Source organism: Myotis daubentonii, chromosome 2 (genome assembly GCF_963259705.1).
Source record: "Myotis daubentonii chromosome 2, mMyoDau2.1, whole genome shotgun sequence".
NCBI lineage: Eukaryota > Metazoa > Chordata > Mammalia > Chiroptera > Vespertilionidae > Myotis > Myotis daubentonii.
The window spans coordinates 42,696,611-42,720,056 of record NC_081841.1 but is presented as its reverse complement, the minus strand read 5'-3'; the positions used below and the strand labels follow the sequence as shown (position 1 = coordinate 42,720,056).

Here is a 23,446-nt window from a genome sequence, read left to right as displayed (position 1 = left end):
AACTTGAAAATATGGAGAGATAATATCCTTAATTAAAATACACAGTAAATATTGGAGGAGGTCATCAAAAGGACATTGCTGCTGGTGGATCCATGAGCTGGACGGGGCCATCGGAAGCCCCTCCCCTATCCCTGTCCTTGGATTTCACATCCTGCCCATCCTGCCCACAGTGGGAGCTGCCCACAGATGTAGCCTTTGAGAGAGCAGGTGTTGTTGAGACCACCTGGACGGCATATGTGACTGAAACCAGGTCAGACCTGTACATGACCTTTAAGATTCTGGCAGGTGGGGGTGGAGATTTACTCATCTTGCAGTTGCCCGGACAAGCCTCGTATGTTAAGTTCCCTTGTTCATTAAAACTGCCAGGGATCAATCTTGGTAGTCTGCCTCTTTCCTCGTCTCTCCTTGGCCTCCAGGTATGGAGCCGGTGTCAGATTTCAGCTGGGAATATCCCAAGGCAGTACCCTAACACTCAGAGATGCATTTTCTTGGCAGTTATGGCCTTACCTAGAGTTAGAAGTATTGACTAGTTCTAATAATGAACACAATATTGGAACCAATAGTATGTTAACTTGAAAATGAAAGTGTATATGTTACTACATATACATTTAGATGCATATGTATATATAAACAAATAAAAAGTATAGGGGAAATCTACATCATTGCCTATAAGGGATAAGTTATTATTTTCTTCCTTATGATTGTTTCCCTATCTTTAAAATGAGTATGAATTACTTTTATAATAAAAATTAAATATATAAAAAAAAGTCCTGGCTGGTGGGGCTCAGTTGGTTGAAGTGTCGTCTGGTGCACTGAAGGATCTCACGTTCGATTCCCAATCAGGGTACACACCGAGACTGTGGGTTCCATCCTTGGTCAGGGCATGTACGGGAGGCAACGGATCAATGTTTCTCTCTCACATCAATATTTCACCTCTCTTTCTCTCTCCCTCTCTCTCTCTCTCCCCCCTTCTTCTCTCTCTGAAATCAATTAAAATTTTTAAAAAATAAAAGTAAATAAATAAAATATATTAAAAAGAAAAGTAACCCCTCAGAAAGATCCCACAGTCTTACACTATCTTTATAAAATATGCATTTGCTGGATCATAAGAAACTTAAATATAACATCACTTTCAAGCATTTCATGACAAGAAAAAGATACCCAAACCCTTACAATATTTTTGGCTTACGTTGTACCAATCTAGAAGAAAAACTAAAAGATTAGTGACAAAAAAAATACAACTAAAAATAAGACATACGAAGTGTTCCTTTTAATACCTACTTATTTCTTTTCTTGAATTGCATGTCTTGTCTGGAAATAAAGGACCAAGCCAAGAAGGTTCGATTTTCCCAATACAAAATCCTCCGAGGCATATGCTGTTATTGGCCAGATCCAGGGCAAGTCTCTTTAAGAGCAAACTGATGATCTGGCTGTCGCCTTTCCTGATGCTTATTGCCAGTGCTTTCCGTACATCTTGTTCACGGGACCCACTATTCAGTAGCAGTTCCACCAGTTTAGGACTGCTTGCTTTTTCGCACACCTATTAAGGAAAAAAGTACACATATAAGCTTACTAAAAGCCTGTACCTCTTCCCTTTGGGAGACTGGGACATTGAAGCTGGTGTCATTTTTCTCTACACTCTTAAATTTAGATAGAAACAAAATAAAATAAGGCAAAACCCATTCATGAAATAGACTAGGAAAATAAATAAGATTAGCACCATCCCTATCAAAGAAGCATAAATCAAATGATCTGCCACATGGAAGTCAGTTATCATGAGAGAGGCAATATAATATGGCAGCTCATAAACGTGAAGTTACGCAAGTGCAGGTGAGGCTTACACTTTTCGGGCATCTGTTTCTTCATTGGAAGATATCTGGCATACTAGTGCCTCAGCACAGTGAATGCTTACTGCCCCGTCTTCGTTTGTAACAGAATATAAATGTTATAATGTTCGTTAATGCCGTGTGCAAAAGACAGACATCACTCATTTCTAGTTTTCCTGAACTCCTATGGACAAGAATCTGAATTATCACACAAGGATATATCTTGTCTCTCGGCTTTCCACCTTCCTTCGAGTGTTGCATTTTCAGAGCTGTGTTCAGGTGGGTTCGCTCACTAGTGCTACAAAAGCTAGTGTCCACTGTAAGCAGAGAGAAGCCTACACTGCCTGAAGCACAGCACACTGGCCCTGCTCAGGACAGCTTCTCTAAGGCATGGAATGGAGTGTTTGACAAATAGAAGTTCAAAGTCACAGATAGTGGAAATATGATATGTCAGATACTGTGCTGAATCCTGTCCAGATAGGATCTATAATCCTTACAATAACACATATGTAATACCTTAATCAATAAAGAAAAAAATAAAATAAACAAAAATAAAATAAAGTAAAACCCTATGCCACAGAAATGATTACCCATTTTATAGTTTAATATTTAGAAAACATGTGTGATTTGTCCAAACCCTTAGAGATAGTTGATAAGAGATTTGGAGTTGAAGTCAAATCTTCTGGCTCCAAAGCCTGTGCACCTTTCACTACCCAAAATTAAGGACAAAGAAAAGAAAAGAGAAGAAGAGAAAAGAAAGGAAGACCCTAAGAGCCAAGGTCCCAGGTCAGCAGTCTCCAGCATCACCCACCTTCAACATATTCTCCCTAGAGCCACTAAAGTACCTTTCTACTGTGGATATGACCAAGTACGGTCCAATTTAAAAATCTTCTAAAACCCCTCTGCTCCACGATATTCCCCTAAACACCACTTACAATTTTTCAAATCTCATTACCTCCATTTATGCTATTTCTATTGCCTAAGTGTCTCAACTAAGCTCTTCACCGACAAAATGAACAAAAAGAGGTTCGTTCTTCAAGGAATAGCTTCAAAGTCTCTTGCACAGTGAGTCCTTGCTGTCAACCTCCCAGGCCACACACTCCCTTCTTCCTCCAGGCTCCCATCTCACTTTGTTTCACATAGTACTTAGCACACTGAACCAGACATGCCCATCTGTTTTATAACTAGAACGAAAGGCATGAATGCTATTGAAATTCAATTTGTACCTCTGTAGCCTAGTGCAATGCCTAAGAATATATGTAATTTAACTAGAAAAATTACTAAAATCCTCTTTAAGGGCCCATAGGGAATTTGGGTAAAAGGGAGTGAGGGAGGGAGAGAAGGGCCAAAAAACTCAATTACAAATGTCTTTTCTTGCAGCCCAGCCAACTTTTATCTCTACGTTATGGCACTTACTGCTCACTTTGTATTAAGATGATTTATGTTTTATTCTCTCTCCTCTCACAACATCCACTTAGAAAAAAATAAACATCTTGAAACAGGTAACCCCTTTCATATTTTTCACTAATTATCTAGCACTGTGCTTTCCACATAGAAGGTGCTCAATACATTTTTGTAGGGATATTGTCCTTGGGGGACCCAAACAATCCACACTGACTTTATGCACAGGGTGCCAGGAAGAAAGAGATATATAAGAAAGTATAGCCCTAAACAGTTTGGCTCAGTGGATAGAGCGTCGGCCTGCGGACTGAAAGGTCCCGGGTTCGATTCCGGTCAAGGGCATGTACCTTAGTTGTGGGCACATCCCCAGTAGCAGGTGTGCAAGAGGCAGCTGATCAATGTTTCTCTCTCATCGATGTTTCTAACTCTCTATCCCTCTCCCTTCCTCTCTTTAAAAAAATCAATAAAATATATATTAAAAAAGAAAGTATATTAGACAAAAGAAAATTATTAAAGTAATTTCAACTTCATGAGAGGAAAAAGTACTGCTCATAAATACAGTTTTATATTTAAATAATAATTTAAGATAATTTATAATATAATCAGTTTTTAAAAGTATAATTTATTATCTTTTGAAGTCTTCTATCTCCTCTTCTAATTTATAATTAATGCAGCCAGCAATCCAAACCAAATATTTGATATAAGCATTTGAGAATGAATGAACAACCCAGCAACACGACTACCATGAATCTGCTGCGTAGACAAGAGATTAAAGCAGCGGACAGGTGTATTGAGGCCTTGGCTGCATTTGCATCACCAGCTCACAATGCAACAAGCTCAGAAACACAGAGGTGATTACAACACTAGGAAAAAAAAAAAAAAAGATGGCGCTTCAAAGTGAGTCAGATTATCATGGAAACGCCTACAATGTTGTACAGCAAGTTTAAGAACACATTTTTGGCTGGTGAAGGAGATTCTGTAATCACACGAGTGGTGAATAAATCTCTTGCCAAACAAAGACAGCACGAGGAAGGAAATAAAACCAAAGATCCAGGGAAGAAAAGGTCCAGGGAACAAAGTCTCGAAAAGAGCAAAAAGGTTCAAAGACGCTACATGGAGGATCTGATGCTCAAGACAGAAATCAACCACAACATAATGGAGAAAGCAACAAAGAAGGCACAGCCGAGGCGGCGGTAAGAAAAAGCCATCCAGTGCAGAGAGAGACTGAAATATCTCCGCAGGACTCCACGCTAGATAAGGAGGTTGACACACCTGGGACGTAAAAAACATTTGAGAAGTATGTAATAGTTTCAATTTGAAATATTCACTGTTGAAAATTTTAAATTTTTATAAGCATCGGTTTGGATGTTTAAAACTTGTTTGAGGGATAAAATCCCGTGGTCTTTGTTTCAAAGGAAACACTGCTTACTTGTACTTGTGCAGTAGTAACAGCTACATTATACAGTAAATGTGAGGGAAATCCATTTAGGAAATGCTGAACTGCTTCTGAGACAGTGGTTGTAGAATATTCTCAATTAGTGTGTGTATGCTCATGTGTACTTGATAATAGAAAAAAGTTACATATTTAAAATGACTACTTAAATAAACCTTTCCTCTTTTCCCAACTATCATGAGCTTTGTGCATAGTTTTTACAGACCTTGAATTTATCAGACTGTCTTTCCACTGTTGGTGGGTTGTGTAGAAGTTATGCATTTTTACGATAGATAAATGCTACTTCAATATAATTCCTCCCTTCTTCTCCCTAAAGTTAATCTTACCATGGTCTGCATTGTGCTCAATCATCCTGCTGCTTTGTAGCAATATGTGGTCTCTATGCCTTTTTATATGATATCCAAACTGTTCTACAAACAAATGGGGTGTAACAAAACCCATGTTAACTTTAGAGGGTAATTTAGTTCCGTGGCTAGGAATTCAGTGAAGCCATATGCCTTTCCTGCATAGAGCAGAGTGGGTGTATTTGGGAATGAACCTGGCTCTAGGGTTCAGCCACCTCAGATCTTTTACAGGCAATAGCAGCTGAAACTGAAAACTAAATGATGAAAGTTCATTTTTGGTGCATGAAACAACCCTCAACCAACTAAGCCACACCTGCCAGGGTAAAAGTTAAGTTTTTGAGATATTGCTGAATTTTTAAAAAATCTTTATTGTTGAAAATATTACGTATGTCTCCCTTTTTCTCCCATTGACCCCCTCATAGCCTGTCCCCGCCCCCCACCCCAAACCTCCACCACCCTATTGTCTGTGTCCATGCATTATGCGTATTATGCATTCAAGTTCTTTGGTTGATCTCTTCCCACCCACCCACACCTGCCTTTCTCATTAACAAAGTCACGCCCTAACCGGATTGGCTCAGTGGATACAGCGTCGGCCTGGGGACTAAAGGGTCCCAGGTTCGATTCCAGTCAAGGGCATGTACCTTGGTTGTGGACACATCCCCAGTGGGGAGTGTGAAGGAGGCAGCTGATCGATGTTTCTCTCTCATCGATGTTTCTAGCTCTTATCCCTCTCCCTTCCTCTCTGTAAAAAACCAATAAAATATATTTTTAAATAAATAAGTCACTAAGTAGTATCTTTTTAATTGGAGAACAATCCATGATACTTATGCAATAAATCAAGGTAAATACCATATAACAAAACTAACCTATGTGAAAACATGGCTATATCAGAGGGGATTTTTATTTCTGTGTGGTTCACATGATAGGATTGCAAAGAGTGGGAACATTTGTTGCTCTGAGGCAAGAAGACAAAGGAGTGGTTTTTGATATTCACATATATGGACTAAATCAGGGTGAACCAAGGTTTACACACAGAACTTAAGGATCACTTAACAGATGGCATTTCTAAGATAATTTGATAGGTCAGTTGGTAGTTCTTTGAAACTCAATATGGGAAAGGGGCTTTTAATACTTCAGTGTTTGCATGTGCCGTGCATTGTATGTTTTGACTTCTCAGATAATTGTTTTCATCTATAGATACTTTTTTTATCATCAATTATTAACTTATTTCAGTAACTGGAGTTTCACTGTTTTGGAGGAACTCTTGCTATTACATCTGTTTGGTCTTTAGCACAATCAAAATTTGTACAGATTATTCTAGTTAAGCCGTGTCAACATGTAAACTTGTTTTGATTAAAGAATTTTTCTGTCAAACTCTAAACAACAAAAACAAAAAATTTAAACCAGACACTCGGGAGGCACTACTTACCAGGAGAAGTGTTATCAGGCAATTCACCTAACCTCTCTGTGCCTCAATTCCTGCCCAAACAATGGAGATAACTGGGACCCACTCCTAAGAATGTGATGAGGATTAAATTGTGGAAAGAACACAGAGCGGTGCCCAGGTGGTCATGAATACCACAAAAGTGTGTATACTTTCATTCAGACTTCATTATACTTGTTCTTCCCACCATGATTTGAAGAGTTTTATCTTCAGGTCTCTATTCATGCATTTTCATACCCAGAATAATCTTCCATATTCTTCTCTATCAATCATGCCCATCTTATATAATAAAAGGCTAATATGCAAATCGGCTGAATGGTGGGAGGACTGGTCACTATAACATACACTGACTACCAGGGGGCAGACGCTCAATGCAGGAGCTGCCTCTTGGTGGTCAGTGCTCTCTCACAGGGGGAGCGCTGCTCAGCCACAAGCCAGGTTCACGGCTGGCAAGTGCAGTGGTAGTGGCGGGAGCCTCTCCCGCCTCCACAGAGGCACTAAGGACTCCTCGGGGGTCCCAGACTGGGAGAGGGAGCAGGCCGGACTGAGGTACAACTCCCTACCCCCCCGCAGTGCATGAATGTCGTGCACTGGGCCTCTAGTTACAACATAAAATCTCCTCAGAAAGCCTAATAAGAATCACTCACCATTGCTCTGACTAGTCCTTAAATATGCAGCATTGCCAAATAAATAAACAGCCTTGATTATCTTATTTTGCACTAGTACACAATAAGCTATGCTCAATCAATCTATCCACATATTTAATCACAATTTATTATTTGATAGGCTAAAAAAATTTACAACTAGGACAAATTCTTTAAAGTTCATACACTCACTCACTTAAAGATCTGATTTTTTTAAAAATAAAAGATAATATATAAGCAATTAAGTTTAAAAGAACATGGGAAGAAAAATAAAAAGCTTTTGTATAGAAAGAGTTGGTTAAGTTGAGAGACAAGTACAATGCACTTCCTATGGAAAATGTAGAGTACCTGCACTCAGGTGCTTTTAGGGGAAGATTCTTCTAAGTTCTTGGAATACCCAAAAACATTAATGCAGTGATCTGCACATATCAGAAAAGATACACAATAAAAACATTAAGTTATTGAGGGGAATGATTTAGTTACCTTTAAAATAGAGAAGCAACTCTTTTTAATATTGCTAGCTTTAAAATTTTTGACTAAATTTGATTATTTGGTTTTAATGCATAAATTAATTATGCATGAAAATGAGTAACAGGTTTAGTTTTCTTTTATACAGATTGCTAATTAGTACTAACTTAATCTCACAGTTGAAAAAACTGATTTGAATCCATAGGCAAGTGAGAAATTAAATAAAGACTTTAAAGATAAATTATTAGAAAACAATACTCTGCCGGTCATCTAATAATATATATTAAATCATTACGCAATTGCTTTGGTAGAATTGTTTATTAAATATCTAGAAAATATACATGATACTGCCTGAATGCTATCAGAGACTCCAAAATTTATACCACACACACAGACTTTTAAAAACATGCAATGCACTTTACTAAATACTTACTGAATCATACTGAGAACTGGACATTGTAGATTTCTACTTTCAGACAACTCAGAAGAGATACAAGAGGAGTGCATAAATTGTCATGGACTTAAGAAGAAGTAAACCTTTATTTTATCTGGAGGTCGGGGAGTATGAGGAGGGCTTTATCCAGGAAAGAGAATTTCCATTAGAAATTTAAGGAAAGTAGAACAATTACATAGATGTGTCTGCTCAGTGCAGGAGGGAAGGCAGAGAAGGAAGGCAGGACCACAGTGCTACACAACTGTGTGGGAGCAATTACAGGGGATGTGAACAAGGCCCCTGAGGTGTTCGGTACCAGCCTACATGGCCACATGCAATAACCTTGAGGGGGGAACTTTCTAGGCAAAGAAATACAAAATGAAGACAAAATGGTTGAAAAATGATCAATACCAAATAAAGCCATGGGTTGAGGGAGTGTGGCTGCTGAACAATGTGTATAGAGATGCACAGGAGAACATCTGAAAAGTTACTAATCAACCTAACAAAGTAGGCAGACAAGTAAAATGAAGGATCCCACAACAATGCCTAAGGTCCCTATTGCCTCTGAAATTCCACAAACGAAACTCCTGTTACAAATCACAAGGAGCTGTGCAATAAACTGGCCAATTCTGCGGTAAGGAATAATGGGATGTAAGTAAGAGCTATACAGTGGCAGCGTCAACAGAATAAAACAAGGGTCGTCTTGAAAGTTTACCTGACAAATTAAAGAAGTTCCCTCCTTTGCTCGATTGGCGTCTGCTCCCAACAGAAGCAAGCATTCAACCATGATGCTGTTATTCTGATCGCATGCTCTCTCTAGCATCACACCTTTTAACTCATCATCCATGGCTAATTTTGCAAAGCACTTGCAACAAAGGTTTAGAAACTAAAAAGAATGGAAATAAGGATTAGAGTTGGCTAAATACATGACAGTTAGCACGCAGGGGAGGAACTTGGTACCTGTTGATCCTTCTGTTCCATGAGACTGGAGGACATCTGATGGAATATTACTGAGTCAAAGGAATAATGCACCAACAGCTTGGAAAAAGACTCTGAGCATTCCAGCACGGTCAAGACTGTCTGAAATCCCTGCAAGTGTGATCAAAAATAATAATGGAAACATAAGCAATTATGAGCAAAAAAAGAATAAATAAATAATATAAAAAAGCGTGGATCTGATACTAAAAACCTGAATTGTTTGCTTAAGTAAGTAGATGTATTTTTTGGGTGTGTACTTTAAAGCTACAAACCTTGAAATAATCCTATAAATACACCTTGCTCTCTCATTACTAAGAAACAGAGCAGGCACACAGAAAATAAAATGCTAACAAACCGTTGTCTAGCAAAGCAGGAAAAACTCCTAATTCACTAATATTTAGCTTTTAAAGATTCCTGACTGAAGTTATTGCTACACGATGCAAGCCAGGTATTCATCGGGGTGGAAACATCACAGGCTGCAGTGTTGCAGACCAAACAGGCCAGTAAAATTATGTTTTTATTATGAGGTTGCAATTGGGTTTTATAGATAACCCAGCAGCATTTCCCCCAACGTTTTGCGCTTTCTTCTAAAATTTTAACCTCAGAGACAAATGTGAGCCCGTGGATCTCATTCACATTTAGTGTATTTGAGAGAAGCTCTCAAGGCACTCTGAAGTTTACATCCTTGAAGCAAATTATTTATAAAGAACTGATCAGTCATGCCATTCCTTTTTAGAACCACCTAAACCTATTTCCAAGAGTTCTGGGCTCTCCACCCAGGCGAGATTTGAAGGAAAGAATGAACTTTTTTGTCTTTTCTATTACTTAGTGTGAGTAAACTCACCAAAGATCAGCTTAACTTTTTTGATGTTTAACATCTTTCAATTTCATATATTAATAAGATCATCAAAATATTAAAATAATTATTTTGAGCACTTAAGATGCTGAGTTCCTATAAATAATTCCTAATATTTGATAAGAGGCATAATCTTAATTTATGCAGGTCTAGGGACATATGGTCCACCCACCTCTATAGCAGAGGTCCCTGCCAACGCAAATGCAGCGGCAAAGTAGGTAATGCGAATGAATGTGTAGAAGGCACCTAGTTCAAATTAAAAACACATAAACACTGAACCAGCCAAATAAAGTATGTTGGCAGGTTAAATGCATGAGGTCAATAGTTTGCGACCTCTACTATAGGAATCCTAGAATTTATGCCCAGATGACTTCTCACTGAGTCACTGAGAGTCCCATACCTGCACAAAACCATATACTTCCCCTTGGATTACTTTTAACCAATTCTTCCTTGGCGTTAAGCAGTCTCGGTAGAGGCACATTATAAAGAGCATATTTATAAAGCATATTGTTGTTTTTAATCTAAGAATATTGTGTGTTCAGCAGCACTTCATAATTGAAAACTTTATATCCATTATCTCATTTACTAATAATGTCTCTGCAAAGGTTAGAGCCAAGACATTTTTATTCCTGGTCAATGCTTCCATTTGTGAAACTATTTGCTGAGCATGGTTTATGAAAGTTGCAAACTCTATTACTAAAAACCACAACCAGGGCAGAAATCTTAAAGAAACTGTTTGTTTTCCCAACATTCGAACGGGGGTTGGAGGGGAGGGGGGACTTGAAAGAATGTATTTCTTTTTTACTATATATTTTTTTATTGATTTTTTTTTTTACAGAGAAGAAGGGAGAGGGATAGAGAGTTAGAAACATCAATGAGAGAGAAACATCAGTAAGCTGCTTCTTGCACACTCCCTACTGGGGATGTGTCTGCAACCAAGGTACATGCCCTTGACTGGAATCAAACCTGGGACCCTTCAGTCCACAGGCTGATGCTCTATTATCCACTGAGCCAAACCAGTTAGGGCGAAAGAATGTATTTCTTAAATCTTGCCTTAATTAACCCTAAGGCAATATCTTGGATTCCTCATAAAAACAGTGATTGATTATATATCATATTTTAAATGTTGCTTGATGAAAAAAATTTTTAATATTGTTTCACTGCAAGAAAAAAATTTGAGGAGCAAAAATACTACAGGTAAGCAGCCCACAACAAAACACAGAGAATGACAAACTTCAGAATAATTATAGCTTCTATTTATACAAACTCTAAGCAAATGCAGCTCAGCTACCTAGAATCTCTTCAGCACAGTCTCTGCTCTTCATGGAAAAGACAAATGGCAAATAGACAAGCTGATCTTGGAGATTTAATGAAGAAACATAGGATCTTTAGAGATTCAATCCAATTCTCTTCCCCTTCTATAATTAAAATATTACAAAATGATAGATGGTTTTCAATTAACTAGAATATCTCCATTAAGTGGGAATTATACCACCTTCTCTGAAAGAGAAATCTGCACAAGATCAAATTCCCTTCAAGATAATGCACATACTTTAGTCTGTAATTCAGTAATATCCTTAAATCGTTGCAAACTGGAAACCAGAATTTTTGCTAGCAGATTCTCAATTCCTAGGATTATATTCTTCTTTGTAATCAAGCATCCTATAAGACTTAAACCCAGACGCTGAATTTCTAGAAGAAAGGGGAAAAATAAACAATATTAAGTGTTTTAAATCTCAAAACTAAAGAAAAAACTTTAAAGACACCCCACCAGCAGCTAAAGGCCTATAAAAATCTACTGTAAACCCTGCGTTCAAATTGTACCAACCAACCTTGGTCATCCGGGTACATCTTCAGTGTTTGCAGCACTGATTCAATAGCACCTTCCAGAGATAACACCTCTAAGGCATCAGGAAAACGTGCTATAGAAGAAATTACTTTTAATCCACATTTCTGAATCCCAGGATTTCCAATGAACTAAAATCAAAAGGACAATTCAAAATATTTGCTTTTAAAAATGAGTCCTTAGTACTTATTTTAGTTAATGCCAGTTATATAGACTGATCAAATAATAAAAGTATTTAAATAAAGATTAATATCCTTGATTCTGCCTCATACTAATAATTACTATTATTCGTTATTAAGGTTAAAAAGCTAATACTTCAATACATATTGAGTACCTGTTCCATGTCAGGCTAAATACTTTACATGCATTTTCATAATCTTATTAAATATCATACTCTACTGACTTCACTGATGAGTTCACAAATGGTTAAAGGGCTTGAATAACTATTCCTACAGTCGCACAGATTGTAAGTTGCTAAGTTAAGACCATGTCAGGGATGTTTGATTCCACAGCCTGCATGTTTAATCAGGAAAATGCAATGCTGCTTGTCACTATAGAAAATACTAATTGAGAATTTACTCTCTAAGTGCTTTACATGCCTTATCTGTTCATTTCCCCTCCACCACCTCATGGAATAGATTCACCAAACTTTAAAGACATGGGAACAGATCTGAAGTCACACAGCTAAAAAGTGTCAGGCCTGAGACCTGAACATACATGTGTCTGCCTTCAAAGCCCAGGATCTTAATCCACTTCCAACCTTTCATCTCAATTCTTCCAGGTGATTTGTCATTATTTATGATATTCTTTAACAAAAGCCACTTCTTTTTCCAGGCCATCACACTAACTGAGAATAACACAGTCAACACAATTTCCAACCACATGACAATCACAGCCATACCTCCCCTCCTTTGGACATTGGTGATGTACAGCTAACTCTTAGACTGATCCTCTCTGCTTTTCCATGATGCTCTCCTAACTTCTACCATGATGCACATGTCCACCAAATAAATAGCTTTCTTTTCCAAAAAAAATGACAACGTTATCCTTACCAGGACTTTTCCTTTCACGGACACTGGTTTCATGGTATCCCCACTCCAAATCTCTGGTTGATGTCAGCACAGGTCACCATAGAGCTGAAGTGGCTTCAAGCCAGGTGTAAAACCTCTCAACCAACATCTTCTACCCTGTCACCATTCTCCCACCCATTCTGTTAAAGAACAGACGTTCATTCCTTTACCAATCTAGTCCCTCCGTGCCTAGCAACTGTCCTCATTCAGCATCTTTTTGTGAATAGGGTGTGGCTAAGCATCATTTTCTCACCTTGTGCCCTTCTCCTCCACATGTCTGGTAACTCCTGACCTAAGCATGTTTACTGTAAATGCTGAAAACATTTTCGAGGCACAACCAATTGGCTATAAGGCAATTTTGCCATAAAAGATAAAATAACAAAAAATAAGAAACACTATAAAGGACAAAATAAAACATGAAAAATTAATAACAAAATTTTAAAAACCTAATTGCGAAAAATGAACATATATTGTTTTGGAAGTCTTTCATTCACAGTATTATACTGTACTTTTTCTTTATAGGCTGTGGATTCGTCTCCTTGTTTAGCTTCATACTTTTTCACTTTAGGTACTAATTTTTCCTTCCTTAAGAGAGATATCAATTTCAAAGAAGCAAAAATTAATGCTCTTGAAACTGTTGAGAATTAGTAGCCACACCTTTCCTATTTTCCATAGCTTGGTAAACTTTTGGTGTTGATGGTGGAAGGGATGACTGTGCACACCAAAGGATTTACAAACTACATTACCATTTTCCAACATAGTATAAAATCTGGCTTTACATGTGGTTTTGCAATCTGGCCTCATATATAGTACTTGTCATCCACTACTTTAGGATCACCATGTCTACTCCTTACTATAGAGACCATTAAGAGGGCTAAGCCAGTGGTTCTCAACCTTCCTAATGCCACAACCCTTTAATACAGTTCCTCATGTTGTGGTGACCCCCAACCATAAAATTATTTTCGTTGCTACTTCATAACTGTAATTTTGCTACTGTTATGAATTGTAACATAAATATCTGATATGCAGGATGTATTTTCATTGTTACAAATTGAACATAATTAAAGCATAGTGATTAATCACAAAAACAATATGTAATTATATATTGTGTTTTCTGATGGTCTTAGGTGACCCCTGTGAAAGGGTTGTTTGACTCTCAAAGAGGTTGCAACCCACATGTTGAGAACCACTGGGCTAAGCTTTATATAATACTAGAGGCCCAGTGCACAAATTTGGGCACTAGTGGGGTCCCTCGGCCTGTCCTGCAGGGTCAGGCCAAAATCAGCTCTCTGACATCCCCTGAGGGGTCCCAGATTGCAAGAGGGTGCAGGCCAGGCTGACGGACCCCACCAGTAAATGATTGGGGCCGGAGAGACGTGGTAGGTTGGCCAGCCAGGGAGGGGCCATGGGAGGGCTCCAGGGCATGTCTTGCCCATCATGCTCAGTCCTGATCGGCCAGACCCCAGCAGCAAGCTAACCTACCAGTCAGAGCATCTGCCCCCTGGTGGTCAGTGCACATCATAGCAAGCGGTTGAGGGCCTTAGCATATCATTAGCATATTACATTTTGATTGGTTGAACGGATGACCAGACAACTGGACACTTAGCATATTAGGCTTTTATTATATGGGATAACAATGGGAATACTGCAAGAATTTAGTCAATGGAGAATTAAAACCAAAACCACAACTAGCTAAAATACATTAAGTCTGTCAAATGTAAACCAAACCATCAACTGTTTATCTTTGAGAAATTGCCTTTGCACCAATTTGTCACTCAGCAAAAATACTTGCAGCCAAGATGTTTGTGGCAAAAGAATGCTTGTGATGAAAATACCTAGAACAACTTCTTCTCCTCCTTAGCCTCACTCACTGTTCAGTGGGACATCATTTCATCTAGCATTTCAACAAGACACCTCTAGCCTTGCCTCCCTTTTTCCTGCCATTGTTTCCATCTTCACAAATCTCTAGGTAGTAAGCCAACTTTAGAGCCAATTAAATTTGAGTTTAAATCCTGTCTCATCACTTAACAGTTCCATGAATTTGAGAACCATTAAAATGAATTGCATAACATTTTTCTCACAAGTGGTCTTTATTCAGACAGTGTTATTCAAAAAATATTTAAAAATTTAAAAGTGGTGCAAGCGGAAGCTAGAGGGATGGCTCAGTATCCATCTTGGCTTCCTCACCTCTAAAATGATCCTAATGCCAGGCGGTACTTGAAATGTCCGGGGAATCACTTTGTACGTTATGATTGTCAAACCACTATCCTGCACACCTAAAGCTAATATAAAGTAATATTGAATGTCAACTGTCACTGAAAAATAAAATAAAATAGCTGAATGATCCTAATAATGCTGGGTTCTTCTGAGGATGATATTACGCATTGTGTAATAAACATTGAGTGATGTCCACAGTTCAGGCCTGGGGCTGACATTCTCCTCAGATAAAAAAATACTTCTAAGTGGGAGACAGAGCATAATTAAATCGGTCTTCCATTCCATCAAGCTACCACTTCCCTTCATTTCTAAACTTAAAAGTCTATACCCACTAACTCCACATTCTCCCCACCCCTTAGTTTCCTATAATCAGACTTCGATCCTGACCACTCTGAATTCAAACCATTCAAAGAAAAAAAAGTCCTTTAATAACTGACTTGCTGCTTTTCCCTCCCTTGATTTCCATGACACAATATGCCCCTAGTCATTCCATGACACAATATGCCCCCAAAGCCATTCTGTTGCCCTGCTCCTTTACAATCTCTTCTTTCAACATCAAACTTTGTCCAAAGTTCTCTTCTTATGACTCTTCTATTCATGGATGGAATTCCACCATGACACAACCTCAAGTCACCATAACAACAATAGCAACAACCATGAGGATAATGCCAAAACCCATGGAGCACTTGCTATGTGCCAGATATTCGCATATATTAACTCATTTGATCTTCACAACAACCCTATAATGTAAACAGACTATTAATAGCCCTACTTTATAAATGGGAAAAATTGAGATTGAAACTTTTGAGCTGATAACTCAAGGTACAAGTGTAAACTGTTTTAAGCTCTCAGCCCACATTTCTTGGGATTATATAGCAAAAAAAATTGTTAAAAAGACATAGGAGTTGACTGATTTCTTGGCATCAAGGTCCTTACTGGCAGATCTGGGTCTCTTGACTCCTCACTGTCAACTATATCACACTCATATTCAATAACTTTAGAAAACATTGGGCTAACTAGACTCAGAACTAGCTTAAGGCGTTTCTGGTACCTCCTGCTTCTCACAAACACATGCCATGAAAAAAAAAATGAACTGCTGCCTCTTCTAAGTTCCTAGAATACTGTTCATAAAGCTAGGAGAGCTCATAAATGCTCATGTAGAACAACTGGTTTCATGCATGCCTTTATTCCCCTCGCTGGGTTATGGGATCCATGACAGAGGGTACTAAAATGTATTCATTTTTGGCTTCCCAATGCCTAACACAGTTCCTTCCACATCCTTACTTTGATCAAATATACCTAGAATCAAATTCAACCTATTATATTGCTATATTCAAGGATCATATTAAGGTTTAAGTATAAATGCTTTAAATATATCATAGACAATTACATGACAATTTCAGTTGAAATTGAATTTGTAAAGGAGATCTCTCTGCAGGCTATATTCTAATTAATTCATGACATTTTTCAAAGTATATTACATCACATGAAATCATTTCCATTAATGACCTTTTCTGCTCTCTTCCTTTCACAAAAGTATTAACCCTAATCATTCCTTACTTCTTCACTCTTTTACATCTTTTATAAAGAACCAATTTATATTATGTTAAACTTCCTAACCACCTTAATTCCATCAATAACTTTGTCTTGCACAATAGAAACATAATTTAGCTCTTCTCCTCTTTTCATACTTAGTATGATTATTGATTATATTAATTATAACATATTATCATAAATGTGCATAGATATGTAACTACCTAAAAATGGGAAGACGCAATGCCACACGGAACCACTTCAGAGGTTATCTCTGAGAAGAGCAACAAACGCAAGCAAAGGCAATAGAAGAAGACTTCCATGCTGTGCCACATGTGTCTTCATGGGCCAAACTTTTTGAAATGGGACCAGAAAAGAAAGACAAGCAGCTGGGAGGAGAGATAGAGAAAACAGCAGCCACAGCTCCTGACATCACCCCTGAGGCTCAGCTGTGTCTCTGGCTCTTCAGCTCTGTTTCTGGTTGGGCCAACGTGAGTGGCTTTATGTTACTAGCAATCGAAAGAACCTGTCCAAGCCAGGGGTTGATAGCACACTCACAGTTGATCGTTGTAGTCAAAAGTACACTTCTCTTAGCGGGAATGGCGCATCTCTTCACTCCTGTATCCCTACTGTCATCTTACCACACAACTTCTCTAACCACAGAACTTCCTACTATCAGAGTAAACAAAACATAGAAAACTTACACTAAAAATGCCTCCTATTTCCCCAAACTTCATACCCTGATTAACAGTATAAAGGCAGAAAATCTATATTGTACCTACCCTGTTTAAAGATCCCAGGACCAGTTTGTGAATATCATTCCTGAAACACTGATTTGTAACCATTTTTAGCTTGTGTTGGTATTCGGCATCTTCTGTGAATTCTTCTGGCATGCCTAACGGCAAAAATACATAGATACATACATATATTCATACTTTTCTCATAAATATTAAGCTGAACAGATTGTTACTTGCTAGGAATGATCATAATTAACAATATACATGCTGTACTTTTTTTCTAATACATTTTTTTTTTTACCAAGGGAAAAAAAAACCTTAGCCTCACTTAGGAATTTATAAAAGTAGTTCATCATATAAAATAAATACAGTGAGTGTGGATGTTTACTGAAAGGAGCAAAACGCAAGAAGTTATTTTGGTTGAGGAATTTTCTGTGGCAAACAATCTCTTTTTTGTATGAGTAGGCTGTACTCATACAAGGAGCTAGAAGATTTTTGTGCAACAATGGACAACTTGAGAAAAGTTCAAATTTATTTGAACTACCAAAAAAAAAGGTCAGATATAAAATGTAGGCAAAAAGAGCAGTTGAAATAATAGTGAAAAAATAAAGATGCATTTTAGTGCTGCGCTGGGAAAGGGCATCGAGTTTTCTGAAAAATTCCGTAAGGCTGTATATTGTTATTGAAAGGAAACATATGCCTTATTAAGCTACGTTGTAGCTAAACTATCCAAAACTGTTAGAAAAAACCTGGACGTTAAAAAATTGATTATGCAATAGAATATTAAGTAAAATTATTATGAATGAATGAGGTTTCCAAAACCTGAGACTATAAAAATAATTATTAATAACCAATTATTTATCTTTCACTTTAAAAATTGTATTAACACAAATTATAAATTGGCTGTATGTAGCTTTTCATTTTTTAGCAAATATATGAATGCCTGCTATCAGTTAGTAACTATGGTATCATGAAATTTTCTTACATGCAGGGAATACCACAGTGGATAAGCCAGGCTGGATTCTCAGACTCCTGGAATTTGCAGCCCTCTTTTTTTTCTATTGCTTTATTAGGTATCATCTGCATGTTGCCAAGCAAATACATTTTTACTTAATTCAGTTTATTTGTTTTAACAATCCATCCACAATATTTGTCCTTCTAGCATCATAGTTCTTCTAGCTATTTCAATACAGCTTCTCTCTCTTTTTTTTCTGCTTAAATACCATAAGATCTTATTTATATGTGGAATCTAATGAAGAAATAAACTGACAAACAAAATAAGACCAGAGGAATGAATACATGAAACAGGTTGACAGATCTCAGAGGCTCGGGGCTAGGGGAGAACTGGAAGAGAGTAACCAAAGAACATATATGCACAAATGCATAGTCCGTGGACACAGACAATAATGTAGTGAAGGCCCGGGGGGGTGGGGGGGGGGGGAGAAGGAGTGAAAACGGGAGAAATCTGTAGTAGTGTCAATTAAAAAATCAGTCCTTATTTTAAAATTTATTCAAACAGGTTCTGACATTCGCTATTGCTGTAGGATCTTGGGGAAGTCACTTAAACTCTGTGTCTCACTTTCAGTGACCAAGACCACATTAACCTCTGAGGCTGCCCATTACATCACAAGCAGATGTGCCAAGAAAAAGCAGGCCTGTTGAGTAGTAAAAACTTCATGCCACATGTAACAAGTCTTATTAGACATCTTTCTTTTATTAAGACCAAACGAACATTTCCATAAATTTCATTTCTGGATTCTGTTACATCACTGAAGTTCTACTATCCAGAATGCATCTAATTTCCTTTCCACATAATAATAGCCCTTTAAACTGTATGGACAGCAAAGTTAATGAGGGCAGAATCCATAATTTAATCATCTCCAGACCCCCAAGGGTTTCAAGCAAAGTGCTTTAGATATAACTGCTGTTCGATACACAGTAGTTGCACAAATGTGTATTTAAAAGTGCCTACTCAAGAGTCAGGCTGCAGTTGAACAACTGGCTCCATTATTTACGATGTCACCTTAAAATATCTGCATCTTTGACTCCGTTTCATCATCTGTAAAATGGCAACAACAACAAAAAGTAGCAACTGCTTGGTGGGTTGCTGCAAGAATTTAAAAAGTTTATATACATAAAGCACTTCCAATAATACCTGACACATTGTTAGGTATTATTGTTATTAGCTATAAATGAGGGGACTTCAATATAGTTTTTGTATCCTTCTGAATCATCTCTTCTCCAAATGAAACAGATTCAGCCCCTCTTACTGTTATCATGGATGCGGTTTTATACTACTAGTCACTTTCTTCTATGCACTTTCCAATTTACCTATGCCCCTTCTTAAAGAATTTTATGTTATTTCCACTAGAACTGACATGAGTCAAGAAAGAACAAGCCAAATAATATTTCATTAAAATAACTGGGTCTTGATTATTATTTTTTAAAGCAACTGGCTCAATCATTTCAATAAGGTAATGGTATTTTAAAATGGGAGGAATTGAACAATACTAGATTGAAAGAAATTTAAGAGCCATAACACCAGAGGATATATGTGGTCTTAAATTGGATGCTGAATTATACAAACTTGCTATAATGAACATCTTTGTTTCAATTAAGGAAGTATGAATATGGTCTGGTTAATAAATGATTGCATGTACATCCAGATATCTTAAAAGCACCTCAAATTAAAATGTTCAAATCAGAACTATATTTAACCTCAAAACTACTGGGGTACTGATACCACAGTTACTAACAGATATATAGACCGGTATGATAGGTTATTGTACAGTAAGGTATGGTGCAGCATGGTGTGGTAGAGTGTCAATATGATATGGTAGCATATAGTAAAGTAGATGATTAAGCCTTTACCTAATAGAGAAATGTATGGTAATGGTAGGTTTATGAGGATTTCATTTCAAAAGAAAAAAAAAACTGGGCTTCCAAAAAATTGGAAATTTTATAGAACCAAAAAAAGTAATATCCCTGATATCAATGAGCAGAAAGTCATGCCAAATGTATCTCCTATGCCTTCATCCTCTCCTCCATCGCTAGGCCCCCACCATATCATCACCTGCAACCCTACATCCCTGTAACCAGGCTCTCCCCATGCCCCTCGCCCTGTACACCACTGTGCTATTGTTATAAACTGCAGATCTGGTCATGACACAACAAGCTTAACCACCTTTAATAAGGTAGAACTGACTTCCAGGAATAAAGCACAAGTTTCTCAGTGTTGCATTCAAAGCCCTATAATTCCAGGCTTGTGCCTGTCCTTCCACATTCGCCCTCAGGCACTGCTCTCCTCTGCGGCAGACTACATGGTGCACTTTCTCCTTCTGCTTGAAATGTCCTTCCTGACTTTTCTACCAGGTCAGCCCTGCTCACCCTTCCACCGCAATATCACAGTCTCTGACCTACTCCTTTGAATATATTCTTTATGCCTCCATCAAGTATGATCGTAACCTTTATACAAAGATCTAAAACAGCTCCTCTCCCACTGTCTGAAAATTCATTATTTACATGTCCGTCTACCTCTGAACTCCTAAAATAGTACAATTATGCTTGCTTCCCCCCCCCCCATCTTGCATACCCTGTAGCCATCACAATGTTTAGAACATGAGGCACTTAATAAATATGTGTTGAATGAATGGAGGAGCAGATGTTTTGAACGGACTCTGAAGGACAAACAGGTCATAATAGATGTAAATAGGAGGTAGAAGGGGGAGGAGATGGGAGCTATTCAGGTTAATGAGTAAAAATCACATGGTTCTGTTTGAGAAAGATTAATTCAGCAACAGTGTAAAAGGTCTGAAAAGAGCCAAGAGAAGAAGCGTGAAAATTAGTTAGTTATTTTTATAGTTTAGACAAAAACAAAACAAAAATAACTTGGACTCAGTGATGCCAACAGAAATAGAAAAGACTTATTAAAGACGGATACTCTCCTTGGAAATACTTACACTGTAATTACTTCTTGTGTAAATAAGTTATTGAACTTTCTTATTAAATTTCCTTATACATTAATCTGTTCCACATCATTTTCCTTTATTTTGGATTAGTGGAAAGAATTGCATTCGTTAGGCAGAAACTGGCCCTTTAATTTTTGCCTAGCAAGTTCATACTTGTAAGAAGACAAAAATCCATTTAAATTGCTATCTCTTCCCACAGTCAATTATGTAGCTTACCTGGAAGCATAAAATGTAAAATGGCTCGAAGTGCCTCCAGCTGCACTGACAATGATGTCCCGTGACTTTTCATAACTGTTATTATTTTGGGGGCCACTGCTGCCATTACATCCAGGGAAATGTTACTAGAGATACAAGATTGAAATGCTTATTAAAAATACAAACTGATTTCCTTGTACGAGCACCAATTTGAAACAAGTGCATGGAAACAGAACCAATACATTCTATCAGAAAAGGCTATCTGAAAATGCATTTGAATTCAGTGATATGAGCATACAAAATTTTAATTATTCTTTCATTAAACTTTAACCTCAAGAAGTTGAATTCACAGTCACCTGGGCATTCTTTTATTCCCTTTCAAATACTAACAACTCCCATACGGGCGCCACATGGGTTACTGGCAACAACCCTGAAAAGTAGAAGTTATTTCCCCATTTTCCAGATGAAGAACTTAAGCTGATAGAGGTTAAATATCAAGGTCCTATCACTAGAAGGTGACAGAGCCAGGGCTGGAAGGTAAACTCACCTGACCCTCAAGGTAAGGGCTCTTTGCATCATACTGCACGCCTCTTCTAGAAAAACAGCACCAGACTCCTCATATCATTTTCTAATTAGTTTTATTTGCATTAAAGTCTTGATTTCTTTAAGGCATTTTAACTATTCTTTCTTCATTTTATTTTTTACTAGAGACCCGATGCACGAAAATTTGTGCAAGAGAGGTCTTCCTTCCCCTGGCTGCCGACACCAGCTTCCCTCTGGCACCAGGGACCTGGGCTAGCTTCCCTCTGGCCCCGGCTTCGTCAGGAAGGACGTCCGGAAGATGTCCGGTCTAATTAGCACATTACCTTTTTATTATTATAGATTTTCAGTTACAGTTTCCATTTAATATTATTTTATATTAATAATCATAAACTTTACAAATTAAAGTGGTCCCCTCGATATTTCAAATACCCACCTGGCCCCAAACATAGTTATTACAATATTATTGATTATATTTCCTATGCTGAACCTTACATCCCATGACTAGTTTGTTAACTACCAATTTGTACTTCTTCATCACTTCACCTTTGTGCCCCCGTCCCCCAACGCCCCTCCCCTCTGGAAACCATCAATCTGTTCTCTGTACCTATGAGTCTGTTTGTGTTTTGATTATTTGTTTGTTTTGTTCTTTAGATTGCACATATAAGCGAAATAATATGGTATCTGTCTTTCTCTGTCTGTCTTATTTCACTTAGCATCATACCCTAGTCTATGTCCATCCATGGTGGTGCAGATGGTAAAATTTCATTCTTTTTTAGGGCCAACTAGTATTCACTAAGAACCATATCCTCACTTTGCATGGTTCTATGGTCATTGAAATACAGTCCCTCTTTTCCACCTTAAAGTTCCAGTTTAAACACATCCCCTCTTTGTACCCTCCCTCATTGGGCAATCCCAGCTGAGTTCTCACCACTACTCCTCTTACACATCACTGCCATTGCATTATCACACAGTATGTGATTATCTGTTGACCTATCAGTCTCTCCAACTACACAATGAATTTTCAGCATAGGTGTGTTGTCAGTTAACTCTGAATCTCCAGGACTGGAACTGTATGCCTATTATATGTGAGCAAATAGCCAGAAACACGAATTGCCCAGAATCTACAAAATCTAAAACTGTAGGTTAACTCCACTGTGTTTTCACCTCATTTATAAAGATTCACACACTTGCAGGACCATGAAAATCACTATCTATGATAAACTTCATTTAAATATTCAAGAGCAACTTTTAAATAAGAGAAATTCAACTCAAAGATATGACATATATAAACACAAATAGATTAGCTAGGCTGATGAAGAAAGCAATGTAATCCTATTCCTTTTACATCTATAGATGTGCTACATACAATTCCTCATGCTGTATGCATTCCATTTATTCATATTTAATAACAATATTAATAATTATGATTTATTGAGTGCTTATTCCACCAGAAATTATCCTAATTTCTTTCTTTAAATTAATTCATTTAA

The 23,446-nt window shown here is 37.6% G+C and overlaps 1 protein-coding gene across 5 annotated transcripts in view; it reads right to left on the bottom strand.

Moving 5' to 3' along the window:
• The window catches only part of LRRK2 (leucine rich repeat kinase 2), a 123,059-nt gene that overhangs the window by 66,278 nt on the left and 33,335 nt on the right, over positions 1–23,446 (bottom strand). For all 5 annotated transcript variants that reach the window (XM_059682578.1, XM_059682574.1, XM_059682575.1 and 2 more), the window contains 7 exons: positions 21,435–21,559; positions 17,296–17,408; positions 11,680–11,824; positions 11,400–11,539; positions 8,974–9,102; positions 8,729–8,899; positions 1,282–1,540 (listed from right to left, as the gene is read on the bottom strand). In XM_059682578.1, coding sequence (XP_059538561.1) covers positions 1,282–1,540; positions 8,729–8,899; positions 8,974–9,102; positions 11,400–11,539; positions 11,680–11,824; positions 17,296–17,408; positions 21,435–21,559 — 1,082 coding nt within the window. The remainder of the gene's footprint in view (positions 1–1,281; positions 1,541–8,728; positions 8,900–8,973; positions 9,103–11,399; positions 11,540–11,679; positions 11,825–17,295; positions 17,409–21,434; positions 21,560–23,446) is intronic.